Source organism: Microcaecilia unicolor, chromosome 5 (genome assembly GCF_901765095.1).
Source record: "Microcaecilia unicolor chromosome 5, aMicUni1.1, whole genome shotgun sequence".
NCBI lineage: Eukaryota > Metazoa > Chordata > Amphibia > Gymnophiona > Siphonopidae > Microcaecilia > Microcaecilia unicolor.
Genome location: NC_044035.1, coordinates 126,082,149 through 126,107,054, shown reverse-complemented (window position 1 = coordinate 126,107,054; position 24,906 = coordinate 126,082,149). Strand labels below are relative to the sequence as shown.

Here is a 24,906-nt window from a genome sequence, read left to right as displayed (position 1 = left end):
AACACCGATTTCCATGCCCAAACTTAGGTGCCAGGCGCCTGCTAAAACCTGATGCAAATCCTAGTGTGACCCAGTATTCTATAATACATGTCTAACTTTTTGGAACACCCCTCCCAAGCCCATGCCCCTCCCATGGCCACTCCCTTTTGAGAAACACGCTATGGGAGTTGGGTGCCCTGCCTTATAGAACAGCACACAGCCAGATGGGTGCACAAAATTTAATGGGTGCAAATTAACATTATTGTTAGCACTCAATTATTGATGGTTCAACTTGTTAGCTAATTACTCTGCACGTGCATCTTGGGTGTGAATCTGGGTGCCATATATAGAATCCAGGGGATTCTCCCTAAAACACATCAAGTCAATGGGGCCAAAACATAAACAGTACTGCACATGGATCTGCAAGGGACTCTCAGATTTAGCTTTTTATCCTCAGGATGGAAATGCTGAGGTGACCACGTTCACAGCTATTAGAGGAGAGACAGTCCCAACCACTGTCCAGAAGTTGCTGGTTGACTGGTACCAGGTTCTGAACACAAGAGTATTCTGTGCTCTTCGGTTAGGAGAAGAATTGAAGCCTGCAACCTGTCTTGTGCTTCTCCACTTTAAGTGACAATGGGGGTGGGGGGGGGGGGGGGTGGCAGCTATAAATCATCTGGGATTGAAAGAAAACCATTCCACATATTCTGTAGATCAGACTAAGTCAGATGAGGTATGTCGATTTGTTTCTACCACTAGACACCAGTTTTGGCAAAACTCCACATCTACAGTGCTGCGTTTCCTCATGTATACAACCTGGCTCAGTAACCTCTACTTCTCAGTTAAGCCGTCACTATAGCATTACACTTCTCACCATCTCTGTGTCCTGCTATGTAAACAAGTACAAAGGCCATTTCTAAGCCCTTAGCAATCTCCTTGATGATGGCATGGCTGCTCACAAGAGCTAAGATGTTGTTCTGTTTGGCCTCAGTCCATGTCAATGGTTTCAAACTAGGGGGCAATTTCTCCAAGGGGGGGGGGGGTTTAGTTTTGCATATAACATGACAGGAATGAACCTCACTCCTAAGCCAGGGCACGTGGAGTATGATCTCAGTCTCTCAAAATTTACTAACACCCGTAGTAGCACTTGCTGCGGGAAAGCCAACATGCAGCAAACACTAAGACAAGATCTGATTTCACTACAGACCTGGTATCAAAAACTCATGACAAGCTAAAAAGAAGGCATGGAGGGAAGGTTGCACCGTAAGGGCAGCTTCCCACTTTACAGGATCTGCAACATTTTTACTTACACATTTTCAGTAGATCTATCCTTGGTACTTCAGCAAGAACCCTTAAAATCTATGCTTTACTTGTGAACCCTAATTACATTTTAAAAACCAGGCTGACACTATAAAAATCAATTTAAACACCAACAAAATCGAACCAACAAATAAAAAACAAGTCAAGAACAGATCACTGGGACTTAATGGAAAACTATGCAGAGAAAAAGTGTAACCTCTACTAATAACATCCCAAGTGATAAGACCCAGCACTTTGCAAAGAGATAAAAAAAAATAAACTTTGGCCGCTGATTGAACCAGACGTGCTTTTGAGCTCCGGGGGTTTTCAAAATTCAAATAAAAGGAAAAAAATGCCGAAGAGGCGAGGCAGAGCTGCTGCTACTGCAGCCCAGCAGCAAAGACCTAGCACTCTTTCTGGCCCGATTGATACGTACCTCCAGAGAGCCATGGGTCCCAATTCGTCGGTGAGCGGTTCGCAGGGGCAGCCCGAGGCTGGAGAGCGAGGCTTGCCCTTTGAACTGGAAGTGTCTTTAAGCCCCGACGGAAGGACGCCACCCCCTCAGCCTTTGCGAAGCAGTTCCCCGCTAGTAGCGCCCATCGCTCCAAATCCCTGATGTGTTACGGGGCGAATTAGGGCAGGAAGCAGCCTTGGTGATAGCGGAGAAACAGGGGGGAGAATTATCTACTCCCCTGTCTGCCGGTACAGCGGAACATCTTTCTGAGGGGGCACAGAGGAAAGTGGAAGGTGAGAAGCATGCTTCAAGCGATTTAACAGAGGATGTGGCTTTTGAAAAATTTACTCAAAAACCTAAAGAAGTAACTTTGGATAGTGTGTGGCTGTTGATATCAGAACTGGGGAAAACTTTGTGCCCCCAGGTGAAGAAAATTAGTGAAGAAGTTGGGATTTTGACTGGAAATGTAAAGGAAATAGAAAATGAGATGAAATTACTTAAAGCAGTAGTTGCTAAACAAGAAAAAGAAATCCTACAGATGCAGACACTTCAAACAACTATGGTTAAAGATTTGCTTAATTTACAAAGAAAATCTGAAACTCGAGAACATTTCAAAATCTAACAACTTACGCTTTATTAATTTCCCTCAACAACCATTATTCTCGCCTAGAGAAATGCTAAAAAATTATTTTCAAGAAGTTTGGGAGGTTGAGGAAAAAGACATACCACCATTCTCACAGGTCTATTATCTACCTGTGAGAGGAATAGAGAATCAACAAAGAAATGAACAACCTTTGGACGTTTCAGCTCTGCTTGAAATGTCCAATACAGCACAGATAACAGCCACAACATTACTGGCTACTGTGGTGCTTTCCTCGGACAAGGCCTGGATTTTAAGGAAATTCTTTCAAAAGAGGGAAAACATTTTTCGTGGTTTGCATATCAGTGTTTTTCCAGACCTTGCCAAGAAAACACAGAAACGTAGGAAACAGTTCTTGCATATGAAGCAAGAAGTATTGCAATTGGGTGCCACATTCTATCTTAAACACCCGTGCAAGTGTATAATTAATTATCAATCTGTGAAGTATGTTTACTTTGATCCTGAGCAACTTTCCTCTTTCATAACAGCTAGATGCACCCCAATATAATTTTGTAGGACCAAAACATGTCTGTTTCTTATTTTTTATTTAAATAATATATCTTGATTTGTCTCCAGTCTAGGGATATTGGACTCCTATTGTGGACTTTTAGGAAACTATAATATATAAATTCTTAATTAATAATGTTAACTGAATATGTTGTTCTTTATAGCCGATCTTTTCTGTTACAAGTGATATACTTGTGTATTATATGTTATAATTATAAATAAAGAATTAAAAAAAAAATAAATAAACTTTACCCTACAGGCCTGCCAGCACAGTTTCTAGTGACAAAACCTTGGCATTAGCCCCAGGGGACCCTGGATAACATAACATGACAAGCTGGTTTAGCAGCAGCCATCCAGACCAAAGACCGTCCACATGAAGTCTTCAGAGACCCAGCAGATGTTCTATGTCTGAAGTTGGCATATTTGGGCATATTTAAACTCCAAAAGATCTCTAAGAAGATGAAAGCAGGAATTCAGATACAGTGAAAGGGTAAAATGCAAGTTAATGCATCCCAAATTTAGTCACCTCACATTTGTTAAAGTCAAAAGTAGCAATCAAGTCAGGTTTTTTTTTTAAATGTTCTAAAGTCTTTTTTTGAAATTAAAAAAAAAACTGTCTCTGACTAAAGTTTTCCCAACAACTTCAGAACTCAATTTTTAAGCATTCGAGGTTATACATTTTTTAAAGTGAGCAACTTAAAAAACAACACAACTACATACAGTTTAAAATTTTCTCCAAGAAAGTTCTATTCTCTTTACGTAAAGTCATTTTTTGGGCAGGGAGGGAAAAAGGAGGAATAAAAAAACCTCCCACAATACTTCAAGATGAGACAAATGCCTGGCTAATAACAGCTTAGAAAATTACACTCACCGGTTATCTGAACCATTAATCACCACACATCAGTTCAGAATCCTGATCGCTCTCCATACAGAAATTCAGCACAGGTATAACTGTGTGAGGGGAACCCTAGAATTTCTCAACAGGTCTGCTTAAATAAGAAACTTCTGCTGGATGTGGGCAGGACTATGCAGATGACAAATTTGCTCAGATCACCATATCCAGTACCACCTGACAGCTACCAGCCTACAAGTACAGTAAGCTGTGAATAACACCAGATTTCTACATGACTGTCAGGAAACCTTTGGGGATGATTTCAGCAAAATCAAAATACAGGAAGCTGTTGGGGGGGGGGGGGGGGGGGGGGGGAGGAGGAGAAGAGCTAGGATGCTGACAGCAAACTCCCATTCCACAGCAGCTGCATTTATTATGGTCTCTTGGGTCACCAGACAAGGGGCCAGATGCATCAACCAAACGTTAAAAAATCTAAAACATAGAAGTCTCTAACGAATTTAAAAAAACGAAGAATGCACCAAAAAAACAAGTCACACATGTTCGCTGCGGTATTGTAAAGCACAATGCATCAAACTGGTGTAATCCCCGTCGGTAATCGGCCCCTAAAGCATGCGCAGAGAAGCCAAGCATTATGCTGGCTGCTCTGCGAATGTCCCAAACGTCAAAACAGCAGCAAAAAAAAAACCAAACCAAGTGTTTCGGGAGGGGAGCAAAGGCGCTCGTCAGGAGCGTCCTTGCCCCCCCCCCCCCCCGCCCGAGGTCGCTGCTGCTCCCCCATGCTTAAAATGGTGCCTTTTGTAGGCAGCCCCGACTCTCCCTCTCCCTCCCTGCTTTTTTACAAAAAACAGCTCCTGCCATCCTCCGCCCCGAGGTCCCCTTGCGCCCCCCCCCCCGCCCGGGGTCGCTGCTGCTCCCCGTTTCCCCCCCTTCCCAAAAATCAAAACTTTAAGCTGCCCCGGCAGGCCCCCCTCCCTTCCTCTCTTTCTCCCCAGCTCCGCCTCCCACCATCCTCCACCCCACCCCCGCCGCCCCCCCCAGAGGTCATCGCCGCCGTTCCCCCCTCCACCGGTGCCCCCCTCCGTCTTACCGGGCCGTGCAGCGCCTCTCACCTATGTATGAGGACGCTGCACAGGGAAGAACAGCTGATCGCCTCCGTCCTCTGCAGTCTCCGACATCCCTCCTGGGCCGCCCTCGTTTGACGTAAACGGGCGAGGGCGGGCCCAGGAGGAAGGAGGGACGTCGGAGACTGCAGAGGACGGAGGCGATCAGCTGTTCTTCCCCGTGCAGCGTCCTCACACAGAGGTGAGAGGCACTGCACGGCCCGGCAAGACAGAGGGGGGCACCGGCGGCGGAGGATGGCGGGAGGTGGAGCTGGGGAGAAAGAGAAGAGAGGAAGGGAGGGGGCCGGCCGGGGCAGCTTAAAGTTTTGATTTTTGGGAAGTGGGGGAAGCGGGGAGCAGCGGCGACCTCGGGGGGGGGGGCGCAAGAGGACCTTGGGGCGGAGGATGGCAGGAGCTGTTTTTTGTAAAAAAGCAGGAAGAGAGGGGGAGTCGGGGCTGCCTACAAAAGGCACGATTTTAAGCATGGGGGAGTGGGGATCAGTGGCGACCTCGGGCGGGGGGGGGGGGGGGGGCAAGGACGCTCATAAAGGACACTCCTGACGAGCGCCTTTGCCCCCTCCCGATCCTTTTTTCATTTTTGTTTTGATGCGTGTCTGACAGCTCAGGCCTTAACAACAGCTCTGAACTGACGTTAAATTTATCACGGTAACTGATTGGGTGCAATCGTCGGTATGGTTAGTGCATTCCGAATTGTCCACATTAGAATGGTAGTTACTCGTTTGCATTCCGTTTTCGTTAGCTGCTAGCGTCGTCGGAAAATGGCCTTTAATGCATGCTACTGTTGAAATTTTCTTCATTAAAGGGTCGTTAAAGTTTAGTGCATCTGGGCCAAGGTCAGTATCCCCCCTCAAACCATCTGTACCACCACTGGGGAGCAAGAGGTTTCAGAACAAGAGAAACCCAAATAGTAGCAACATTCCATGCTACCAATCTCAGGAAAAGCAGTGGCTTCTCCATGTCTGTCTCAATAGCAGACTATGGACTTTTCCTCCAGGAACTTGTCCAAACCTTTTTTAAACCCAGATATACTAAACACTGTTACTACATCCTCCAGCAAAGAGTTCCAGAGCTTAACTACTCATTGAGTGAAAAAAAAATATTTTCTCCTATTTGTTTTAAAAGTATTTCCATGTAACTTCACTGTGTCCCCTAGGCTTTGTACTTTTTTTTGTAAGAGTTAAAAAAAAAAATAACCCCCCCCCCCCCCCCGCTTCTAATAGAGCACCTGCAATCCACATTGCCACAAACCACAATCTCATGGTGGGGTATTCCTAGCACAGTGGACTTGAATCACAGCACAAACAAGTCTCCAGCATGAAAGCATTTTCGATTTCAGTACACTGTACAGGCTGAGGGGAAAGGGGGTTTGAAATTTCCTGGCAGAAGATCGTTTAAGTCTGCGCTTGTTCCCAAGGCTGGCCTCAAGACACCTGACCTCCAACACAGATCTTCAAAACCACCAAACTCAAACAGTACAAAGCCCCCTCCCCCCACAAAGGGTGCAAGTAGCTGCTCTGGGCAAAAAAGGTTTTTCCCCCTCTCTCCCACCCCCACAAAGGGTGCAAGTAGCTGCTCTGGGCAAAAAAGGTTTTTCTTCAACAGGTAGAAGACTTTTACTAGAGGATGACAAAAAGGAACTGTTCTTATCTTTCACTGCTCGCTCATCATACCCCTGATCACTAATATATACCACACTGATCATTCAGTTTTGGTTAGGAGCATAAGATAGCCGAGACAAGAAGAGCAAGAACAGTACCTATGATACACATTAGTATAAATGAAAGAACACACTACAGCAACTGTACATACTCAAATATAAACCCATCCAAACAGAGAAAATATTTTCTCAACCTTTTTTAGGGGAAAAATGAACTCAAATATAAAATTGATGGTTTATATTCAAGTAGACCCCTTTCCTTCTTTCCCTCCCTCCCTCCCCCCCCTTGTGGCACCTGGAATTCCTGCCATTTCCTCCCTTCCCCAAGGTGTCTTCCTGTGGCTGGCTCCACCCCTCCCCCTGAACTGGGAATTCCCCCTCACTCCCTCCATCGTATAGATGAAGGCCCCCTCCCAGACCCACTGTAGACCCCTCCCTGGGCCTACCTTACAGCTCTGGTAGTTCAGTGGTGAGCTGTGGCAGAAGCCATCCCCCTAAGCTCCTGCCCATGCAGTCTCCATACCAAAAATGGCTGCTGAGAGTTACAGATGTGAACTCGCGGCAGCCATTTTTGGTAGAGACCGCATGTGCAGGAGCGTAGGAGGATTGGGCCTGCCCCAGCTCACCGCTGAACCACCAGGGCTGTAAGGTAGGAAAAGGGTGGGGGGGTGCAGGCCTTTGTAAAATAGGAAGGAGGAAGTGAGGGGGAGTTTCTAATTCAGGGGATGGTAAAACTGGCCAAGGCTGGACACCTCAGGGAATGGCAGGAATGCCGGATGCCATGGGGGGGGAGGGGGGGGGGAAGGATGGTAGACCTGAATATAAACAGATTTAATTTTTCATGCCTTTTTTTGGCAAAATATTTTTTTTTATTATATTCGAGTATATAATCTCGAGTGCAAATTTACACACCTTGGGACTGTATTTGGGTGCACAATTTAAAGAAAAGCAGCAGTTTCACATGTAAATTAAATTGCTTAACTAGGCAGGAATTGACACTAAACTAATAACCAACATTAATTTGAAGTAACACACATAACTGCATTGAGGTGTTATTGTAGAATACTAGCGCATAAATTCTACAGCGCTTAACTGCGAGAAATGTGAACATGTGTGGGGCTGGGCGTGCCAAGCACTTCCTCTGTAAACCCCCGATTCTGTATAGGTTGCCACATTTGGAAGTGGATCCCTGAGCCGTATGTAAGCTAATTAGTCAATTAAGCGCCAACAACTGCCATTAACAAGCCCTTATAAAACAGCCCTAAGCGCCAACAACTGCCATTAACAAGCCCTTATAAAACAGCCCGGGAATCGTGCCTAACTTTAGGTGTCACCATTTGCACCAACTTACACAGATGCAAATGTACACCTAAATTAGGCACATATTCCCCTTATTCTATAACAATGAGCGTAAATGCTAGGAACTCTCCCCCCTTTGCCCATGACCCTCATTTCTACACACTCATGCTTAGAATTCCAATTAAATCTAATTAGTGCCAATAATTGGTTGCTAGCCAATTACTGGCGTTAAATTAACTCAATTAAATTTGCACATGCAATTTTTGGCAACTTTTATATAATTAGGGGGTATAGACACCTGACTTTAGGTAAGCTAGACAGAATTGCCCCTGTGCCCTTAAATAAAACCACTCTAGTGAGTGTGGTCACTCTTGTGTTATGGGCACTTCCCCATATAAGATTATAGTTAGTAGAGGAGTGGCCTAATGGTTAGTGCAAGGGGTTGCGGAACTGGGTTCGATTCCCACTGCTGACTAACGGGTCGGCAGTGGTTTGAGACCCTGGGGAACCAGGTTCAATGCCCTCCACAGCTCTGTGCGACCCTGAGAAAGTCACTTAGCTCTTCATTGCCCCAGGTACAACATACTACTTAGACTGTGAACCCATTAGGAACAGTACTGTAGGCAGTATATAAATACATAAAATAAATAAATAAAACCTGGAGGCAATTTCAACAGTTCTCTTTGGACACTGTTTCAGTGATAGGGAATCTTTTGCAAAGCAGGTGCTGTAAACATACATTAAAACCTCATCAATACATCCCAAAGTTCATGAGGGCCAGGCAACAGGACACCATTCATCTGCAGCTAGAGCTGCACCTTGTGCAGGCCAGTAGAACTCAGCATGGGCATAACCATGGACGCTTCTAGCACAGATTCCCCATCACAAATCCTACTTCACCTTAGCTTGAATCTTGGTGTACTGGATGCAATATTGACCACCAGCTGATAGTTAACACCTGTGGGATTCAGCTGCAGGATGCAGTCTTAAGCCTGAATGACTAGACTTCTTCCTCTCAGATCCTAAGGCTGCCTTTCTTTAAGAAGAATACTGAATGATTAGCAATATGGAATCTGCAGTTTATCCCACATCACATTACCTTAGAGATGTGTAGAAGGGGACAATTTCACATCTTACGATGATTATAGTTCGTAATAGTATGCAATTCGTACACACAAATATACTTACCAAACCTGAATATGCACTGTTCTGAAAGCTTTGGGGCCTGCAGGCGATATATGTGAAATTAAAGGGCATATTTACTAAAAGGCATTAAGCCCTTAACATGTGCTTAGCGCACGTTAACAGGCTACTGCATAAACACATTAAGAAGTTATGTGGTAGTTCGGCTGTTACCATGTGTTAACCTGCGCATATTTTTCAGAATTTTGTTTGGGGGGGGGGGGGGGGAGGCATGGGTGAAGAATGGGCATGGAAGCATTAGCCAGCTAGCATGTTACACTTAGCACACACTAACTGGCTAATGCAGAGATAACACAGGCCAACTTAGCACCTCCTAAATAAGAGTCAGTAACTGGTCCCATGTTAACATCCTACAGGGACCGCGCGCTAATGATTACATTATGCAAGACCAAAGACAAAAAAAAGTGGGAAGCCCTTAAAAAGTGCCACGTAAAATCTGCAGTTACCACGCGATAAAATCCCATGTTAAAATGCTTTAACTGCAAATTTTACAGCCCCTACATAAATATATATACACACACACTTTGAGGGCTTACAACCATATCCAAGTTTTTTCTATTACACACAGTAATTGCTAGATAGATAAGAATGGATCCTCAAAGACATTTGCAGTGTGAGACTGCACCTTGTACCATGTGTACACAGCAACTAGACAATGCTGTGTCACTTCTCTGGCAATAGAAGGCGAGAGGTTTATGTTTCCTCACCCAAAGCATGCTGGGAAATTTTTTTACAAATGAGTCAAAGAATATTTGTGTCTGTTGGGGGGGGGGGGGAGGGGTGTAAAAATAACTATCTGATAGTAATAAAGGGTTCAAGTTGAGCTACATCAGAAATTAGGGAAAGAGTACCCAGGAAATGTTAAAAGTGTTATTATAAAGAATGGGAAAGGAAAGGTTTTGAACGGTGATTTCATTTGTGAACCACTTTGATTATATACCACCTATATGTTATAAAATAAAATAAAAGGTAAATGAATGGGAGGAAAATTTGGTATGGGAAAAAATTGTGAAAAAGTGCAGAACAGACTAGAGGTTTCAGAGAAAAAAAAGGACTCCTCCTCCCCTCCAAATGACCCTCTGCTCTTCTATGTGAAAACAGTTCCATCTTCTGCAGCATAGTAATACACTGATCAACAGCAATTAGGGGAATTGCTGCTTTTAAAACTGTTTTTCCCCCCAATTTACTCTCCTGATTTTCTAATAATTCCATAAGGCATGCTCCACATATTTTTTTCCACCAAGCATGACCTCCCCCCCCCCCCCCCCCCCCCCCCCCCCAGGTCACACCCTTTTCCTACTGGGCTGGTTCTTAGTGCTCGAGATGTATATTTGTATAGTTTTCCTAGTGGTCACCATGTATGGTGACATCTAGTGATTGCACCAAGTAATTGGCTACTTATTGCTAAGCTTAACTACTAAGAGGCAGTATCAATATCTATTGTCATGGGACAGCTGCAACCCGTGGTTAAACTGTAAAATCTACCCTTGGAAATCTGTTAACACTTGATGTCTAATGTTTGATATATCATCATTTTTAGTTTTTGCTTATTACTTTCCAAAAGAACAGAATGTTTAAGTATAGCTTCATTCAAACACACATAGGGGTTGGGAAGTATTCCAAGAGCCATCCTCTGCAAGTTTTCCTCCCTTGTCTGCTTCTAGGTCAGTGGTTCACAAACCTGGTCCTGGAGGCACCCCAGCCATTCGGGTTTTCAGGATACCCACAATGAATATTCATGAGAGAGATTAGCATGCACTGCCCCCACAGCATGTAGATTTATCTCATGAATATTCATTGTGGGTATGCTGAAAACAGTGACGTTCCTAGGGTGGCTGACACCCAGGGCGGATCGCCGATGCGCCCCCCCCCTGGGTGCAGCGCAACCCCCCCACCCATGGCAAAAGGACACCCCCCCCCGGGTGCATTTTTACCTGCAGGGGGGGGGGGGTGCCGCGCGCCTGTCGGCTCCGCTCGTTCCATGCTCCCTCTGCCCCGGAACAGGAAGTAACCTGTTCCGGGGCAGAGGGAGCACGGAACGAGCGGAGCCGACAGGTGCGCGGCACCCCCCCCAGCGGCGTGCACCCGGGGCGGACCACCCCCACCCCCCTTGGTACACCACTGTCTGAAAACCTGAGTAACTGGGGTGCCTCCAGGAGCAAGTTTGGGAACCAATGTTCTAAGTTAACACTAAAATCTAATCACAAACAATCAAACACTCACAGTTCTTATGTAAGAAATGGATAGCCCGGTGGCAGTTTGGAGATCAGATTCACTATTTTCATTTTAAGTGGTTTATTTTGTCCACATAGGCTTCGCCACTCAGTCACCATTAAAAGCACATGCAATTAAAAGACTAAACTTTAAGCTTTTGAAAATATTTCCCATTGAGGATTTTTAACCAGCCTCTCCAAATAATGCCCAGGGCAGCTTAAAGTTTTATTAGAATTCGAGTAAGCTTACAATGGAGACACCTAAGACAATAGGAGATACTACTACTTAACATTTCTAAAGTGCTACTAGGGTTACGCAGCGCTGTACAGTTTAACAAAGAAGGGCAGTCCCTGCTCAAAGGAGCTTACAATCTAAAGGATGAAATGTCAAGTTGGGGCATTCTAGATTTCCTGAATAGAGGTATAATGGTTAGGTGCCGAATGCGACATTGAAGAGGTGTGCTTTGAGCAAGGATTTGAAGATGGGCAAGGAGGGGGCTTGGCGTATGGACTTGGGGAGATTATTCCAAGCATAGGGTGAGGCGACATAAAGTAACATGCCCAAGTGGCAAGGAGTGGAGGTGGAGGGAGCAGGAATTAAATCAAGGATTAATTTGTAGACAAAAAGGAAGTGGAACTGTGGAGATTGGGGAGGAGGCAGGTGGGCAGGCAGGGGCAGAAACAGCAGGAGAAGACAGAATGGATTAGGGCAGTACGTAAGTATTAACCTTATGAATTTGGAAGCTATTTGTAAATCCCCAAGTCTGCAAAACAGATCATACATCACCTTGGGCTAAACAATTTTTTTGAATCTTCGCTTAATACAATTTAAAAATAAATCTACACCCCCCAAAAACTTTTGTGTATAAAAATATGCTCAGTCCGTGCCTGGTGTAACCATTATATCCTCAGGGAGAATATGTGGTCATATCACAGTTGGAACCATCACTGCACATTCGATGTTCCACCTCCCTAATGTACGTACATACATCCAGACCAGATGTAAGGCCTTCACCATATATTGTATAATGTAATAAACTTAAATTAACACATTTATATATTTATCACTCTGGCCGGGGTGTGGGGGTTTCCAGACACGAACCCACTCGGGGTTGATGTCCGTTACAGGTTTAGAATGGTTTTGTTATGATTTCCCTTTCTGATGAAGATGTGTGAAACTCGGCCAGAGTTAAAGGGAAGATGCATTGAGATCGTGAGAAAGAGAGGATATGAATGTATGAGTATGTTTTTGAGCACCAACACGGGCACGAGATATCCTCAAGGGAAGTGATTATATTATTTTTCTGTGCATACTGTTTTGTACAACTCTGACTGTTTGGTTTGTGGTCAGTTACATTAGTGTCACTGAATATGCATGTACCTCCACACATTTAGTATAAGATTGTGTCAGCAGGGTTTGGGCTGGGTAATGTTTCTTTCTGATAAATATATAAATGTGTTAATTTAAGTTTATTACATTATCCAATATATGGTGAAGGCCTTACATCTGGTCTGGATGTATGTACATACATTAGGGAGGCGGAACATCGAATGTGCAGTGATGGTTCCAACTGTGATATGACCACATATTCTCCCTGAGGATATAATGGTTGCACCAGGCACGGACCGAGTACGTAAGTATTGCCATACTGGGCCAGACTGAAGGTTCATCAAGCTCAGCATCCTGTTTCCAACAGTGACCAATCCAGGTCACAAGTACCTGGCAAGATCCCAAAACAGTACAATACATTTTATGCTGCTTATCCTAGAAATAAGTAGTGAGATTTTCCTAAGTCCATTTTAATAATGGATATGGACTTTACCCCGCTAAGCTGCTTTTACTACATTCTCTAGCAATGAATTCCAGAGTTTAATTACACGTTGCATGAAGCAAGATTTTCTCTGATTAGTTTTAAATTTACTATTTTGTAGCTTCATTGCGTGCCCCCTAGTCCTAGTATTTTTGGAACGAATAAACAAACGATTCACGTTTACCCGTTGCACTCCACTCAGTATTTTAAAGACCTTTATCATATCTCCCCTCAGCCGTCTCTCTCCCAGCTGAACAGCCCTAGCCGCTTTAGCCTTTCCTCATAGGTCTTCACTCATTTTCAAATCGGGGCCGCTTTGGATCCAAAAGCGCTGAAGGAGGGCTGACATATCTTCCCATGTGGGGCCACAAACCCAATCAATGGCAGTGCAACCAGAACACCTGGTCTCAGTCAAGCATGCAGACCTGATAGCCGGGTCCCCCTCGTCAAATACAAGAGAAATGACCACAAAAAGAACGAATGTAAACAAAATCTAAACTGAATCCTTCAGATGCAAAATTCTACATTCACTACAACACCAGAGAAAGATAAATAAATGCATTTCCTACTGCCCAGTGCAAAATATAAAACTGACATATTTCAATCACTATACAGAAATAAAATAATTTGTTGTCTGGTGATTTTATTTTTCTAATCTTGTTTCCAGTCTCTGGTTCTGCTTCCCTCTGCTTGTGCTCTGAATATTTCCAGGGCTGCTTGTCCATCTGCTATTTTATTTATTGGGATTTATTAACTGCCTTTAACGAAGAGATTCACCCAAGGTGGTGTACAGCAGGTACAGTTTAACATTAAAAAAAAAAAAACCTTACAATTTTAACAGCATAATAATAAAAATGACCAAATATAAATACAGTAAATGAGGTAAACTTGAGAAAGCAAATTAAAACCTAATAATAGGACTACCATGAAACAGTATTCTCTCTTCAATTCCTGCCCTATAAGCCATCTTTCCTTCAACAAAAGCCCAGGACCTCAACTTTAACACAATAATATAGCAGATGAGTATACTTTGACCTCAGCAGTGACTCTTTTCACAATGGGTCACATAGGTCAAATAACTTACTATTGAAACTTATAATCTTCCTACAAACTTTTTGTATATTTTCAAAACGTATAATTTTAGGAGTAATATTAGACAACCATCTAACTCTGGAAAATCACGCAAGTGCCACGACAAAGAAAATATTCAATATGATATGGATGCTGAAACGAGTGAAATCATATCTTCCCCTAAATACCTTCCGCAACTTGGTTCAATCCACTGAACTTACCCACGTTGACTACTGTAACAGTATTTTCATTGGATCCAAGGCCCAAATCCTAAAAAAACTTCAAACCGCCCAAAAACACAGCTGCCAGACTTATTTTTGGTAAGTCGCAATTTGAAAGCGCAACTCCTCTCCGTGAAAAGCTCCATTGGCTCCCTATTACTGAACGAATATACTTCAAAGTCCACACGCTGATTCACAAGATTATCTACGGAGAAGCCCCGGGTTACATATATAATCTGATTGACCTTCCAGCCAGAAATGGCTCCAAATCTTCTCAAACGTATCTCAACTTGCATCTTCCTAATTACAAAGAACTAAAGTACAAGACATATTATGCATCCAACTTCTCCATCATAGGCATCCAACTCTGGAATGCCTTACCAAGATCCATTTGAATAGTCAATAACCTTCTACCTTTCCGGAAGCTGCTAAAAACTTACCTCTTCAAGCAAGCCTACAATAACCTGACAAACTACAAGTCCATCTGCACTACCGGATCAGACTATGAAAACAGAACCTGGAATATGCTCCCCTATTTAATCCTTTCTAGTATATCCCTCTTCCTACCCCTCCCTTACATTTTCCCATACTAAACAACACATTAATCCCAATACACACCCTCCTCCCATTCCCCTACCTCTTCCATCCTCCTTCCTTGCCCATCTTACCTATCCACACATAAACGACCACCTCTTTACTTACTATATTACAGCTGCACCCATTCTATATTACTTTGTTAACCTGATTTACCGTATTTTTCGGACTATAAGTCGCACCGGACCATAAGACGCACCTAGGTTTTAGAGTAGGGAAATAGGAAAAATTTTTTTTTCCTTTTTCCCAACTCTAAAACCTAGGTGCTCCGGTGCGTCTTGTCCGAATCCCTCCCTCCCTCCGAGTTCGGGATCGCCCTCCCCCCGGCCCTGTCACCACTTCTCCCTACTCACGCGATCTTCCCTGGTGGTCTAGTGACATCGGGGCAGGAAAGAGCCCCCTCTTTCCTACCCAGCGTACTGCTCTCCATCCTCCTGTATGCATTGCTGCCTGACGGTCTTGGCGAGATTCAAAATGGCCGCCGAGAATTGAAGTCTCGGCGGCCATTTTGAATCTCGCCAAGACCGTCAGGCTGCATACAGGAGGATGGAGAGCAGTGCGCTGGGCAGGAAAGAGGAGGCTCTTTCCTGCCCCGACGTCACTAGACCACCAGGGAAGATCGCGTGAGTAGGGAGAAGTCTACCTTCGGACTATAAGACGCACCCCCCCATTTTCCTCCCAAATTTGGGGGGAAAAAAGTGCGTCTTATAGTCCAAAAAATACGGTACTATGTAAGCCGCATTGAACCTGCTAATGAGTGGGAAAGTGCGGGGTATAAATGTTACAAATAAATAATAAAAGCTACTTAGCTTATATCGCTGAAGGACCTGTCACCAACATGGACTATGTTTCAAGAGACCTACATCAGGCCATTGAAAATTTGGGAAACAGCAAGGCTGAGGCATAGTGAGGACTTGAAGAAGTGTACCTCTGGAGGAGTAGGACAGAGAGGTCCAACCCTGATTGGGTCCGGCAGCTGGGTAAAAGCCCAGCGGGGCAGCTTGCTGCCGAAGGAGCGGAAAGCCACAGCTTTGGATTATTCTACCAGAAAGGATGAACGTTGGGAGGACTGGTTAGAAGTGTAAACATGTAAATACACTAGGATTTTCAAAAGAAACTTAATTTAGTAGTTGGAACTATACACCAAAAGTCTTGATTGGTACAAAAACCTCTTTCCGCAAAGTGAACCGTTACAAGAAAAACATGAAGTCTGGATATCTGCCTGTTGCTGCATGCCAGTAAAGTTGTGTTTTGCATTTAATATAAAACCTGAAGAGAGTTATTTTAGAGTACGAGTTAAGTCAATTTGCTCACAGACTGGTAAAAAAAATAAAGTGTGATTTAAAACCCTATAGCCTACTGGGATCAAGCCCGGCCCCAGCCTGCACCCAGCTCAGTTTATTTATTATTAGGATTTATTTACCGCCTTTTGTAGCCCTAGTTTTGGGTACCTGACCCAGAGAGCTAGCTGGTGCCCAGAACGTGTGGCGAGACCAGGATTACATGCAGGTTTTGCTTTTCCCCAGAAATTAAGTACCGATTTAAACTCCAGCTTCCCTTAGCCCACTGCTTTACTAGTCAGTGTTTATCTGACATATTTGGACCCCATAAGCAACAAGAGAAAGGAGGAGATACAACCATGAACCCTAACCCTTTAGAGGAAACGTGTTTGCCTAACTTCCATTAACTCTTCACCTCATTCTGACTACCTCAATTTTCTCACTTCCTATTGGTTCTTCTTTTCAGGCCTACATTGTCATATATCACCTCCTTCCCCCTTCCAAAGTTGCAGCTCTACCCCTTGATTTGAGACATCTGCAAATACAACCTTCTCTTCTTCTTCTCCCCATTACCAAGAAAATTATGCTCCCTTCCAAAGTTACCGCTCTATCCCGTGATTAGAGACATCTGCTATCCTGTGTGGCTCTAAAACCATGTCCTCCGGGCCACCCCAAGACCCCTGAACTGCTATGATAGCCTCTTTCACCGGCACCATGATCTCCACTTTATACACAGGTGCAGCCATGCACATGAGCATTACTGAACCCCATCTCGCTAATCAGCACCAGGCCCTGCACCCCCCACCCTAGGATCTGCCTCGTCGATCCAGTAAGCACGCCTACTGCTAGTTTTGAGGCTACAAACATGACGCTGCATAGTAGACGCAGTACATATAAATCCGTTTCATAATCCAAGGGCCACAGCTCCGTGGGTACGGCATTCATTAGTACCCACGGAGCTGGGTCCCTTGGATTATGAAACATATTTCTATATACTGGGAGCAGTTTTATGTAATGATCATCCAGCCTTTATACACTGCAGTGCTCCACAGCTAACGAGCAATGAGCTACAGTTTAGCAGTGCAGATACTATCAGCTTAACGCCAATTACCATAAATAATATACATAAACCACAAAAATAAACTTCTTACTACAGCCTGGGAAAAGGCTGCCCTGACACCATCCCAGAAAGCTTCAAAGATTTGTTAAATCTAATAAACCACATTATAGAGAGGAAAAATCTAAAATAAGAGACAGACAAGTAAATTAATTTACAGTGCAGCACTCTCCTAAGATCAGAGAGGAGGTAATGCAGCTGGTGTTATGTAACGAGCCCAGCACATTCATAACTCAATAACTGCCCCTCCCGGTACCATTCGCCCTGGTGATAATTCTTTAAAGATGCAAGGTCAGAATATGCAGACCTCCCGGCTCCACGGCTGCCTACCCACCGTGCCCCTGTACTCACATTGCCTACATGAAGCTCACTCTCTCATTCTCCAGGCACCACGCGCCACACCGGGGGCGGGGGCCAGCCACTCGCTCACACCACCCTCTCTCACATGGACGCGCATTGGAGAGTCCCTGTCGCCGGGGGAGGGACTCGGAGCTGAGCCACCAATCGGCTGTGCCTGTCTTCGAGACGACTCGTTGTGACCCTGAACGAGTTAAAGCTGCAGCTGAGGCTGGCTGCTGCCTGCTGGGATGTCTGAAAATCGCCTTTTTGTTAATTTTTTTTCAGGGGATGGAGGGGGGTTGCTTTTGGGGATTCCCATGTTTCCTTTCTTTTTGCTTCGGATATAATATTTGTGGTGGTTTTATTAAAACGTCTTCACCTTTTACTACAACACTACCCCTTGAATTAGGGATGTCAGTTGGTTCCAGCCTCCAAGTTTGCTCAACAAGGTTTACCCCTCTGTACCCAGAGCTTCTAATGTTCAGATTTCCTAATTGTTCTATTTTTAGAATCTACTACATCCGGTGGGGGGTTACCAAATGCAGTTCTTGCCTAGTTTAACCATGTGAGCCCAATATATGCATTCCCTAAAACAAAAAACCAAAACAACAAAAGAAACTCAAACAAGTGTGTCTGTGTGTGTGTGGGTGGGGGGGGAGGGGCGGGTTAGGCTAGGCTTGCCATCTGGATCCAGATCTCCCCCCTTCACTCTGGATGTTCCAGTCCTGGGTGTACCTGCACCCAGATGCATACAGGGACTTGTACTTCTGATATCCCCATTGCAGTCCCTAAGCAAAGTAAGACTACAAGTCCCTGCATGCAATGGGGTAAACCTAGGACTGGATCAACCCTGTCTGGCAAATATGGATTCAGTTGGCAACCTTAGCTTCTATAACTGGGCACTTCCATTTAGGTGTTGCAGGGCGCATGATAGGAGCCTATTCTATAATGGAACCTAGAGCTTACACCTTATGCCAGCCATACAGATGGTGTAAGTGCAAGCACTTAGATGCGGTAGGGATGCTCATCATAGCTATTCTGTAAGTTACAGAGATAAGTGGGAGCCCTGCCTATGTCCCTCCCATGTAATACATGCTATGTAAGTCAAGCATGTATTTGCAAAATAGTGGTTAAGTAGCATGTTGGCATATTTCCATATGAATGCGCACATACACACTTATATGCTAGTATTCTAACCATTTACACACATAGCCCTGGATTCTATATATGGTAACTAAAGTTGTGCACACAAATCAGCTTGCATTGCAATTTGCATGCTTAACTTAATTGATTAATAAGCCACTCAATGCCAATTATTGACATGAATTGGCCTTAATTGGGATTTACGTGCAGATTGTATTCTATAATGAGCTGCGTGTAAATCCTAGGATGTGTATTTTTTTGGGGGGGGGGGTTTGTTTAGGGGGCGTTCCTATGAATTACGCACATTTTTATAGAATGCACCTGATCTGTGCCTAATTTAGGTGCCGGCATTTACACCTGCTTTCAGCAGGCTACTTACTTTAGGTGTGCATTAGACGCTATTCTATAAAGTGAGGATGCCCATTATAGAATCCCGCTCAATGCATAATTTTATTCCACGCTGATATTTTTGGGCACAATTTACAGAATCTAGTCTGTAATGTGAGTAAATGTTAACACTTATTTTGTAGAATTGCCCTTATAGTGGGTAACCAATGACATTGCCAGAAACAAATCCTTTTGGTGGAGGAGAGTGCCAAATGATAACATGGACAGGCACTAGGCACCCCCTTTCCTCTTCTCTCTTTTACCCTGCCACTTCACCAAAATGCAAACCAAAAATACCTTAGGTGGCAGGAATCCCCAAACTCTGCCAGCTGAAGAAATCTGGAACCCATTCTGAGTCAACTATGTAGTGCAGTACAAAAGTGCAGCAATCAGCAGCAACACTTTGAGCTGCTGATGGTGGCATCTCCAGTACACTGTGTACTGGTGGGTTAGCACTGCCTGATGCTAGTCTCATGAGATCAGAATTAGGCAGTAATCCAGTGGGAACTGAGCATGCTCTGTCAACTGCTATATTTTTGCACTGTTCAGGGTGGGCTCCAGATTACTTCAACTGGCAGAGCTCGGGAATCCTCACTAGCTACAAGAACAGTGTGCCCAGCTGTTGGGTGGGCCTGAGGGAAAAGTGAAGGGGCCCAGGCGACCTGGTGGTTACACCCCTATCTGTATGACACCTCAAAGTATCTCCTTGCTCCTATGCACTTGCAAAATCTCTTTGATCACACGGTAGATAATAGTCTTGTAAAATGACTGCATACTCCATTAAAATTCTACTACTTATCATTTCTATAGTGCTACTAGATATAAGCAGTGCTGTATACATTGCATGCAAGTACTTTCTCTGTCCCAAGAAGGCTCACAATCTAATTTTATTTTATTTTTTAAACCTGGGCCATTGGAGGGTTAAGTGACTTGCCCAAGGTCACAAGGAGCTGCAGTGGAAATCAAACCCATGTCACCAGGATCAAAGCCCCTCTGCACTAACCATTAGTGAAACAAGGGGACCCTTTGTTGGGGTATTGGATTGAAGCTACTGGTGTTACAAGATGTTTCTCCACATGAATTTGAGACTAATATTGTGGAGGCCATTAATGAAGCAGCATTCCTCAAAGCTAAGTACTTATTCTCATTAAAAATTTTGCTGTATCTCTATCCTATTGAACTGTGATATTCAAGACTTTCAAACAGAACTGAGATTAGAAGACACCATACTTTTATTTGGATTTGGATTTTTCATGTCCGGACTGTTTTTTTTCAATGGTGGGGTTTTCTCCCAGTGTTAGGAGTTGTTTCCCACCATTGTTTTTTCAGTCAGACAGAAGCCAGTGATAGATAATCTCACTGAGGTTTTTTGAAAAGTCTATCACTTCCCTTCGGGTAGTTGAGGCTTCGGTTTGTTAAACTTGAATAGTAATCTTAAGAAAGGTGACTTCTTTAACAGTTCTTAGAGCAAAACAGTGGATTTAGTTCAAAATTAGTAAAAGGGCGACATAATTTGAAAAAATAAACCTGGTATCCATGAGAAAGGTTCCTTGAGGATTTCAGGGCTAAGTGAGATTTTCTGCATAGAAATGGAAGCTTTTTATTCTGTGCCCTAACTGTCTCATGGAAAACTGAGTCCATGTCATAAGACAACAACAAGTGAATCACCATGTCTTCTGAGTTTCCCTTTCCTCTTTTTCTGTGCTAGACAACTCTCTCATTAATCTCCTGTTCAGCATCAGTGTGGAGCTGTCAGTCAGCAAATGTTTGACATGAGAACATGGCATAATCCAGAAATTAGTGGTCTTAAATGCATAAAAGCAGAGATTAACAAGTATCTTCTTGTCACAAATGCAGAAGTAATGAAAAATATTTATCATTATGTGCTGAGCTCCCTACCGCCGTTACTGTCTATGGCCACTATCAATGCGGACCTATGTGCATAGAATAAAATCTAGAGTTATCTTCAGATACTTTCAACATTTCTGTGCTAGACAACTGTCTCGTTAATCTTTTGTTCAGCATTAGCACAGTCAGAACTGATGGAGTGGAGGAGTAGCCTAATGGGTAGTGCAGTGGGCTGAGAACCAGGGAAACAAGATTTGATTTCCACTGCAGCTCCTTGTGACGGCAGTGCCCTTCAAACAAGCATTTCCCACAGCACACAAACCTCACTCTATGAGAGATGAAAATCTAATGATCAATTTCTCTCCTGAGCCTTATAGAACAAATAAGGAACATTCCTTTTATACAGAAGTTGGCAAAGAATTAGGTAACATTTATTGGTTGAACTTGAACTCCTACGTTAGAGGTACTTTCACAAGCCATTTCTAAAGGTAAGATAGCATTTTATGAGCAGAAATAGGCATGTATAAAATCGCACAAGCTCTATGCACTAACTACCTCTTAAAGTTTAGTTTATTGGGTCTTGATATACTGCCTTTCGTAAAATCAATAACAAGAAAGGGGAAACAATCCTTCATCTAGAATGCAAACTAATGTTCCTCACAGACAATCATGAATCAAAAGGGAACAAAAGAACTTGTGATGTTGAGAAAAGGAGAGAAAGAAGAAAGAAAAAGGAGGAAAAAAGGAACTGGGGGCATCAGACTTATATCAGTGACCAGGCTATTTTTTTTTTAATTATTGTTTTTATTGCAATACACAGTGCCAATGTCCAAGTGGAAATAAACAGTCACGTCTGATTTATACAAAGAGCTCTGCAATTCCAGATATTAACACACGCGAACTTTATACATTATACCATCCAATGCAAAAAACCGTCCCCAACACCCTGCATTGCATTTTTGTATTACCCCTATCCACCATTCACACTCAGACCACCTCTCAAACCTTATATGTCATACCACAACATACACCCCCATGCACTCTCCCAACCTATGTTCCCCTCCCCCCCCCAACCCATCGTATTTAAGCAGGAGGCCCACAGATAAGCATATTGTCGGTTATTCAATCTGGGAGAGCCGCGGTAGGCCTGAATCTCATATTTACCCACCTCTCACATACGAATTCTCCATAGTTCCCCCGATACCAACTCCGAGGAAGTCCAGCAGTGTAATATAGTCTTCTGGACCAGCAGTAACGAGACATACAGGAATTGTCGTTGTGGTTGTCGAAGTCCCTGACTCACCAACAGAGATTGTTCCCACAATAAAAGGGTCGCATAATCCCAGGCTATTAAGTCTTCTATAGTGCTCAGCTATTCCAAACCCTTGAGCCTACTGCATAACATCGATCATCTGCCAACCGGAACCAAAACCTCCAATTACACTTTATTAAAGAAATTGAAAAGACATATTAAATGTAAACATGTCTTACACAGCAAACTTTGTATATGTCAAAAATATATATAAAAATATAAATGGTGACTACTTATCCTGCATTTGTAGATTCAATGCTGATCAAACACTTCCACTGCCCAATGTTATAATGTACATGGCAAAAGATGCTGACAGAGAGATATGCTCATAAAATCAAAGCAGTTTAAAAACAAATATAAAACCAATAAAATACAGAAATAGGAAAAGGAAGGCCAATTATAAAAGAAAATTAAAAAGCAATCAGGAAGTAATAGATAAGGAGCCCGTAAATGCTTGTCGTCCAGTCAAACCACACATTCATGGGTCAGAAGGAAAAGCATTAAAGAAAAGATGTTGTCAATGCAGCTTTGAAGTGTCGGTTGGGCTGTTCTATACAAAGAAAAAAAGGCAAAGAGTTCTATAAAGATGGACCAAGGAAGAAAAAAGCAGAGTGAAGAATAGTTTGTAACCTAGAATGAGCTACAGCAGGAGCAGTCAACTGGTTTAGATTAGCGGTGCGCAAAGAACGGATGGGTTTATAAGGGACAATTAGGGATGACAAATAGGGTGGGATCTATGAATAAAGTACTTTCTGAGTTCAGATTAAGATTTTATATTGAACACAAAAAGTAATTGGGAGCCAATGAAACTGTTTAAATATAGGGTTAATAAGGTCAAAATGCCGGACACCTTATAGAATACGAATAGTTATGTTCAAAATGAATGGAGGCATTCCCAGGGGTGGAGTTGGGATGGGATTGCAACTTATGTGCTTATACAGGTGCACAGCAGAGTAGAAAAGTGGCCAAGACATTTGAGTGAGACTCAGAGGAGGTAAAAACGTGTGTGGACAATTTCCAGGGAATGGGGGGGAGGGGGAGAGAATATATTTTATCTAGGCTCATACATGCATAAACTCCTTCTGTGAGGAAGGCATAACTTATGTGTATTTCTACTGCGCAAAGTAGGCAAGATATGATATAATTACCCACCATGAAAAGAACATGCTCTTACTACATTTGTCAATAGTAGTAGGGAACTATATTCATGGCCATGTCTAGGGAAAGCAAATTGGAGTGGCCACCCCAGGGCCCTGTACTTTCAGGGAGCCTTGCAATTCAATCTCTTTCTTTTCTGATAATGATCCTTAACCCCTTCCTTCCCACTGGATGGAGGAGAGCAACAACTGTTCCTCATATCTTATTCAACTATGCCTATAATTTGCTTTCAGTTTGGCCACCCATCTATTCATCCCAATGATTTCATCCTACCCATCTTGCCTCATCTATATGTCTCAACTGCACTTCCCTCTTGGTTGTCTGTTAAGATGCTTCATTGAATTATATGAACAGTATAAGCACCATATCTAGTATATCTGAATATTCTAATACATGCCTATTAAACATTTGTCATTTGTATTGTGTTGACATAGCATCATATCTATGTTCTATGAATGTTCTTCCATGTTGACTATTATGGTATCACTCATATTCTGATCACATTTGTTTTACAGTGCTGTTAAATGTTTCTGATACTGTATCATATTAGTCCTATTATTAGGATTCAATTTGCCATCTCCGGGTTTACCTTAATATCATTAAAAGGTTCACTGTAAGGTGTCTTCTAATCTCAGTTCTATTTGAGTCTTGAATAGCACAGTTCCATAGGATAGAGATACAGCAAAAGGTTTAATGAGAATAAGTACTTAGCTTTGAGCAGTGCGGCTTCATTGCCTCCACAATACTAGTCTTGAACTCATATGGAGAAACATCTGTAACATCAGTAGCTCCAATCCAATAACCTGACAAAGGGTCCCCTTGTTTCACAGTTGCTGCTTCAGGAGGAGTATTCTAATGGTTAGTACAGAGGGACTTTGATCCTGGTGACATGGGTTTGATTCCCACTGTAGCTCCTTGTGACCTTGGGCAAGTGTCACCGTTGTGGCTGTGCCCTTATGTTCAGACCTACTGTTTCTCTGTATCTAGCTCTGTGACCTCTTCAGTCTGCATTTTTTCCAGTTGTTCTTCCTGATAGCCAAGCCTTGCTTTGGTGTCCCTGAAGCTAAGCCTCGTTTTGGTCTCCCTGCTTCTGCTTCATTTCCTACTTGTGACATCATCAGCCTACTCCTTTATAAGGACCCAGGGAGCTTGCTTACGTTGCCTTTGCAAAAGGTCTATTTTCCTTTTTCTTGTTGTACTGTTGTTTGATTCTGAGGGAACTGATCTTCTTGTTAATCTGTGTCTTTGGGCACAGCCCTGAGCGAGTGGTTTTAGTTTGAAACTGTATGGATTACTGTTAGGTTTCTCATGGAAACACTGGGTTTGTGAGCCCTTGGACCACTGCCGTGGAGCAGCAGTGGCAGGCAAAACCACCCCCAAACCAGAGACAAGGCAGAACA

General features: G+C 43.4%; 1 protein-coding gene across 4 annotated transcripts in view; it reads right to left on the bottom strand.

The window, feature by feature from the left end:
* PRXL2A (peroxiredoxin like 2A) overlaps nt 1-17,767 on the bottom strand; it is an 85,244-nt gene extending 67,477 nt beyond the window's left edge. The window contains exon 1 of one of the 4 annotated variants that reach the window (XM_030203272.1): nt 17,671-17,767. Coding sequence is in view for 1 of the 4 variants with exons in the window: in XM_030203271.1 (XP_030059131.1) it covers nt 3,751-3,766 (16 nt within the window). In the remaining 3 variants the exon portion in view is untranslated. Of the gene's footprint in view, nt 1-3,750; nt 3,860-16,805; nt 16,883-17,477; nt 17,527-17,670 lie in introns of those variants that run through there. The other 3 variants (XM_030203274.1, XM_030203273.1, XM_030203271.1) reach the window with 3 other exon arrangements.
* Between the last annotated feature and the right edge of the window lie 7,139 nt (nt 17,768-24,906).